Source organism: Rana temporaria, chromosome 3 (genome assembly GCF_905171775.1).
Source record: "Rana temporaria chromosome 3, aRanTem1.1, whole genome shotgun sequence".
In the NCBI taxonomy this organism is placed as follows: Eukaryota; Metazoa; Chordata; class Amphibia; order Anura; family Ranidae; genus Rana; species Rana temporaria.
The window spans coordinates 472,941,991-472,949,087 of record NC_053491.1 but is presented as its reverse complement, the minus strand read 5'-3'; the positions used below and the strand labels follow the sequence as shown (position 1 = coordinate 472,949,087).

General features: G+C 39.4%; 1 protein-coding gene across 1 annotated transcript; it reads right to left on the bottom strand.

Moving 5' to 3' along the window:
* Window positions 1-288: 288 nt before the first annotated feature.
* Window positions 289-1,715, bottom strand: LOC120930668 (olfactory receptor 476-like). The gene has a single exon (XM_040341843.1). It carries the CDS (start codon window positions 1,234-1,236, stop codon window positions 289-291), a length of 948 nt encoding a protein of 315 aa, XP_040197777.1. The 5' UTR covers window positions 1,237-1,715.
* Window positions 1,716-7,097: the final 5,382 nt, after the last annotated feature.

Below are 7,097 nucleotides of genomic sequence, written 5' to 3'. Positions count from 1 at the left end.
AGTTATTCACCTTCAAAATACACTGATCAGTGCTGCCAGCTATAGCTGGCAGCATTTATCAATCAGGAAAAACCTGACAGTATGCCCACATGGATTGAAATTTTGCCAGTTCCCTGTTGAATCTATGTTCCATGTATGACCGGCATTAGAGGTGCTATCTGTTTTTCTCCCCAGGTCCCTCATGCAGAAGCAAGTTGATTTATTTATAGGTTTGTGTGTTACTGATAAATATTTCCTCAAATTTAAAACTCTTATAAAACGTGTATAAAATAAAATTCATACACATTTTTAATCTTTATTGAAACAAATTTTTACGTTTTTGATTACATTTTTAACAGCTTTTTTCAGATCTTTGTTTCTCAGGCTGTATATAATTGGATTCATCATTGGGGTGACAACAGTGTACAGTAATGATAACAACTTATTTAGGGTCTGTGTCTGTCCTCTATTAGGTGTCAAGTAAACACAAACCAAGGTACCATAATAGATGGACACAACAGTCAGGTGGGAGCTGCATGTTGAGAAAACTTTCTGTCTGCCAGTAATTGATGGGATTTTAAAAATTGTGATTATAATATAAAAATATGATACAAAGATGGTAAAGAATGGGAAAATTACAACAATAACACCCAAAATTGTCAGTTCCAAACGAACAATGCTGGTATCAGAGCAGGAGAGTTGTAGGATGGGATCAAAGTCACAGAAAAAATGATCAATAATATTGGGACCACAAAATTGTAAATTTGACATGGTTAAAGTGTAAATAAATACTAAAAACAATCCTATAATCCAGCATAGGATAACCAGTTTCCAACAAACCTGGTAGTTCATTTTTGAGGCATAATGCAATGGTTTACAAATGGCCAAATATCTGTCCCAACTCATCACTGTCAGAAGAAGACACTCTGAACATTCTGTGATAACACAGACAGAAAACTGGGTGAGGCAATCAGAAAATGACATGGTAGTATTTTTTACCAAAACAGTGCTGATCATGTTAGGAAGAATATCAGATGACAGTATTATGTCCAATACAGAAAGATGGGAGAGGAAGAAGTACATGGGGGAATGGAGGGATTTGCTGTAGGACACCAGTGTGATGATCAGGAGGTTTCCACATATTGTCACACAATAAATCATAAGGAAAATAGAAAACACCAAAAATGTAATAGTTTGAGGAATCTGGAATCCTAAGAGGCGGATTGTGGTAATTCTGGTCACATTACTCTGATCCATCAGCTCAAGGCAGAAGATTACAATTTTACAAATCAGATTTGCTTAGTTGATGTAAATGAGTTTGGTTTGAATTGCAAAGAAGAAAGGAAGTAAAGCGTGATCGTTAAAGTAGATGTAAACCCAATAATTCAAGTTTTAACACATTACAGTATTTTAAAACCTCATTTTAATGTTTCTCAGTCTGCAGCTTTCTCATATTATAATACCTATAGATCTTATTGTGAAGGTCCTTGTTCATGAACATATTACCCTTACCCTTACCTGCACTGTCTCCTTGTCACATAGGCTTCCAATCCAGATTACAAAAGTGGCCGTTACTAGATACATTACCCTGGCACGGTCTACTGTTGTCACTATGAGGATGCCAACCTAAGAAATGTCAAGAAGCCATCACTGGAGGTTCATGTAGAAAGAAAGTGGATGAGAAATGGCTACAGGAAATCAGTTGTAACACAATATGAAAAAAGTTGAAAATAAGTATTTTGTACAGTAGATCTTCAGTACTGAATGCAACAAAAAAAATTTAAGAAAAATATTTTTTTTAAAGGCAATTGTTTTTGATGCAGAAAGTTTTTTAAAAACTAAATAAAAGTGCAATAGCTCAATTCAATTTCGATTTTCTGGAGAAAAGTCGTGTTAAAAACTGGATTGTGAATGGTTGATATGAGTTACTGAAAGCTAATCATCTCTGAACAGAAGAAAAAATGAAAAATTCCATCATGTAAGTTAAGAGCAAATTCTCCAAAAACTATTAGTGGTAAATCAAAATGTTATATAAAAAAACACCCAAACATATTTGCAATGTACTACTGATGAAAGGGGATAATGATGGCAAACTAGTTCTTCCAAAGCTTGTATTTCTGCTGTATATGATCTTTTCAGTGATTATTGTATAGAATTGTTTAAGAATTATTTATTATTAGAGATGAAAGCACTGATATTTACTTACAGTACGTAATAATCAATAAAGAAATCAGCATAGCCAAACATGTTTGTCTACTGAATGACATATATTTTTCAATGCGTAGTGCTTTTATAAATAACAGGAATTAATTCCCTGGACACATCTGGAGTCTGTCATGCATATTAATATTTTCTTGGGATTTTTTTGTTTAACTACACTGGGAAATTATCTCTTAATGATTTATAAATAACTAGAATTAATTGCATGGAAACTCTGTGGTGCTTGTTATTTTCTTGGGATTCATTGTTTTGTTTCTACATGGAAAAAGTTTTTTTTTTTTTTTATGTAAAACATGATTTTATTTAGGTTCAGTAGGTTTCCATACATTTTTGCATTTCTCTACAAAATATATAGACAATAATAAAAGTAGCTACTGTTAGCTAAAGGTTCTAAATCTGCTCAGCCGGATTGGTGAGGTTCTGGGGAGGGGGAGAAAAAAAGAAAAAAAAAAGGGGGAGAGGAGTAGGCATGGGGGAAAAGAGGAATGGAAAAAGAGATCACTGTCAAACCAGGCCTAAAGTTCCAGCATGCCTACATCATTCCCAGACAGGAGAAGTGTGTGAACCAGGGGTACCAAATGGTGGAGTTATTTTGCACTTTGTCATGCAGCCTGGCCTCTGATTTCTCATGCAACATAGTCTGCATGATTCTGGGTTATGCATTAGCTATAGAAAAGGTTGGTGTTTGCCATGCTTTTCCAGGCATGTTCATAGAGGAAACAAGGACATGGACCATACATTTGAATTATACTTTGAGGAGCTTAAGTGGCCTGACACAGAGGAGAATGTATTCCACTGTGTAAGGGGTTTTGAGTACCATTAGTGTAGAACAGGGATCTCCAAACTACGGCCCTCCAGCTTTTGCAGAACTACACGTCCCACAATGCATTGTAAAACTCTGACATTCACAGACACGACTAGGCATGATGGGAATTGTGGTTCCTAAACAACTGGAGGGCCATAGTTTGGAGACTCCTGGGGTAGAAGAAACAAATAGAACATCAAACCAGAATTGTTGAGCCACTGGGCATGTCCCCATTTGTTCAAAGCCTTGAATACTTTGAGGAGATTAGCTGGGTACAACACAAGGTATTTTCGGTAACTAATAAGTACCAACATATCATAATTAGTAATTTCGCTGTGGCACATATTTGAGATCAGCCTTCCTCATCTAAAGCCCTCCCTAAAGGCTTGTACACACGATAGTTTTCATCAGTCCAAACCGATTGTGTGTAGGCTCCATAGGTTATTTAACCTTAGGTTAAAAAAATGGCAACTTGCTTTAAAATTTAACCTATGGATGGTAACCGATAGGTCAAAACCGATCATTAGTATGCCAAACCATTGGTTAAAAACCTGCGCATGCTCAGAATAAAGTCGTTGCATGCTTGGAAGCATTGAACTTCGTTTTTTTCAGCACTTTGTTGTATTTTACGTCACCGCATTCTGACACGATCGGTTATTTAACCTATGGTGTGTACGCACGATGGACCATCAGTCAGCTTCATAGGTTAACCTAGGACAACTGTCCTTCAGGCCGTTTTCATCAGATGGACTGATCGTGTGTACAAGGCTTAAGTCTGTTTTCCACTGTCGAGCATATGTTGGAAGCTGAGATGCTGAGGGGTCAACAGCAAGGTTTATATTAGTGAGATCATGGCCAGCGAGTGTGCGTCAATCCAGCACCTCTGCTCGAACCAGGTCAAAAGTGGAGGGCCATCCGAGAGCCTAATATAGTGTTCTATGTTCTATGTGTGTTTTAAATGAAAATCTCTGACGTAGTCTTCCTTGAGTACCTCAGCTTTACTCTAAAGACCCTTGCATCAAATCAGGCGATGATTGCACAATCTGTCCTTACACAACACTTGACCCACCCACATTCCTTTTGCCTCTACACCCCAAAATATACAAGGTTTGTTATTGTTTCATTTTTTAAGCTGACCTTCCATTTCTCCAGAAAGCCACAATAGAACCCATGTTTCTCTCAGACCACCATCGTATCGCGATCATATTTGTTTTCCTTGAAATATACGCTGGGACCAAATTTGGAGGCCAAATGCATCCCTCCTAAAAGACCCAGAAAATGTATGCCGATGGACTTCATGCCTTCAGAATTACTTTGTAGCAAATGATACCCTTGATGTTAACCCTGCCATAGTTTAGGAAGCACAAAACGGTCTGATGGACCGTTTTCATCAGACTAAACTGATCGTGTGTGGGCCCCATCGGTTATTTATCCATCAGTTAAAAAATTAGGAACTTGTTTTAAAATTATCTGAAGGATAAAAAAGCTATAGAAAAAAATGATCATCTGTAGGCACGTCCATCGGTTAAAAATCTACGCATGCTCAGAATCAAGTCGACGCATGCTTGGAAGCATTAAACTTCATTTATTTCAGCACGTCGTTGTGTTTTACATCACCGCATTCTGACACGATTGTTTTTTTAACTGATGGTGTGTAGGCACGACTGATCATCAGTCAGCTTCATCGGATAACTGATGGAAAAATCCATTAGACTGTTTTCATCGGATGGACCGATCGTGTGTACAGGGCATAAGTGTTATTATTATAGTCAGTATCTTAAAATCTATATTTAATAATGCTATTGGCCTATATGATGCACATCGTTTTGGATCCTTTGTTTCTTTATAAATGAGTGTTATATGTGCCCGTCTCATTGAATCCGGCAGAATCCTCCCCCCATTAGCCCATGAGTATATACTTCTGCAAGTTTTGGAGCTAATATTATTCCATATTATTTATAGAAATCCACAGTTATTCCATCTGGGCATGGCGATTTCTTCCCAAGAAACATATGTATTATCCTAATAACCTCTTCACTTGTGATCGGCTGAACCAATGCCTCTCTCTCTCTGTCAGTCAACCACCCAAGAGCTAACCGATCCAGAAGGTGGTTCCTAGCTCCTGGGCGCAAGTCGGAGGGGAGAGCAGAGGCATATAGTGAGCTATAGTACTCTCTAAAGGCCTCCAAAATTCCTTCCGGTTTGTTTTTAACCACTTGAGATCCGTGCTATAGACAAAAAATGTCCACAGCGCGGCTCTCAAGTGCCGAGTGGACGTCTTTAGACGTCCTTTTATGTGCATTACCCGCGCGCGCCACTGGGGGGCACGCGGCTGGTAAACACTGTCCCGGCACATCGCCGAATAGCCGATGCGTGTACCTAGCGGCCGCGATGTCCGCCGGGTACACGCGATCATCGGTGACACGGCAGGTGACAGCAGGGACGTGGAGCTCTGTGTGTAAACACAGAGCTCCACGTGCTGTCAGAGGAGAGGAGACCGATCTGTGTCTCTTGTACATAGAGACACATCACCTCCCCCAGTCACCCCCCTCCCCCCACACAGTTAGAACACACCCATGATACACATTTAACCCCTTCCTCACCCCCTAGTGTTAACCCCTTCCCTGGCAGTCACATTTATACAGTAATTAGTGCATTTTTATAGCACTGATCGCTGTATAAATGTAAATGGTCCCAAATTTGTGTCAAAAGTGTCCGATACGTCCGCCGCAATATCGCAGTCTCAATAAAAATCGCAGATCGCTGTCATTACTAGTAAAAAAAAATGATAAAAAAAATCATAATTCTGTTCCCCATTTTGTAGGCGCTATAACTTTTGCGCAAACCAGTCGCTTATTGCGATTTTTTTTTTATTTACAAAAATACGTCAAAAAATACGTATCGGCCTTAACTGAGAATTTTTTTTTTTTTAAATGGGATATTTATTATAGCAACAAGTAAAAATTTTTTTTTTTTTAAATTGTCGCTCTTTTTTTGTTTATAGCGCAAAAAATAAAAACCGCAGAGGTGATCAAATACCACCAAAAGAAAGCTCTATTTGTGGGGAAAAAAGGACGTCAATTTTGTTTGGGAGCCACGTCGCACGACCGCGCAAATGTCAGTTAAATAATTGTCGCTTTATACTCTTGTTGTACTAATCTTGATAAGAACCTCCCACTTTTATCTCCCTGTTCAAATATGTTTTTTTCTATTCCTATGTAATTCTAACCTTGTTTTTTCCTTCATATGTAAATTAAGATCTCTTTGAGCAACCATGAAAACGTCAAAATGTATTATACTCCATATTTTTCCCTCTGCAATTCTATTTGTATTTGTAGCTCTTGTTCTCTCCTTTTTTGTTTCTTATTTACTGCTGCAATATTTGAGATATATTGTCCTCGCAAATATGCCTTAAAAGCATCCCAGACAATGGCCCAGATTCAGAGAGCAATTGCGCCTGCGTAACCATAGTTACGCAGCGCAATTGCTGACTTGCGCCGGCATTACGAATGCTCCTGATTCAGGAACATCGTAACGCCGACTGCAGCCTAAAATCTGCGTGGCATAAGGCTCTTATGCCACGCATATTTTAGGCTGCATTCTTGCGATGACCGCTAGGGGGCGCTCCCATTGTGCTCAGTGTATAGTATGCAAATTGCATACTAACACCGATTCACAATGTTGCGCGTGCCCTGCGTACGCAAGTTACGTTGTTTCCGTACGGTGTGTTTAGCGTAAGGCTGCCCCTTCTAATAGTAGGGGCAGCCAATGCTAAAGAATACCCATCGTTCCCGCGTCGCCAAATTTGAATTTCACGTCGTTTGCGTAAGTGATTTGTGAATGGCGCTGGACGCCATTCACGTTCACTTGGAAGCAAATGACGTCCTTGCGACATCATTTGCCGCAATGCACGTCGGGAAAGTTTCCCGACGGAGAATGCACTTTACGCTCGGCGCGCGCCTAATTTGAATGATTCCCGCCCCCTACGGGATCATTTACATTAGGCGCCCTTACGCAGGGCAATTTTAAAGAGCGCACACACAATTTACGGAGCTACTGCTCCGTGAATTGCGCGCAGCGCAGATAATTTGCG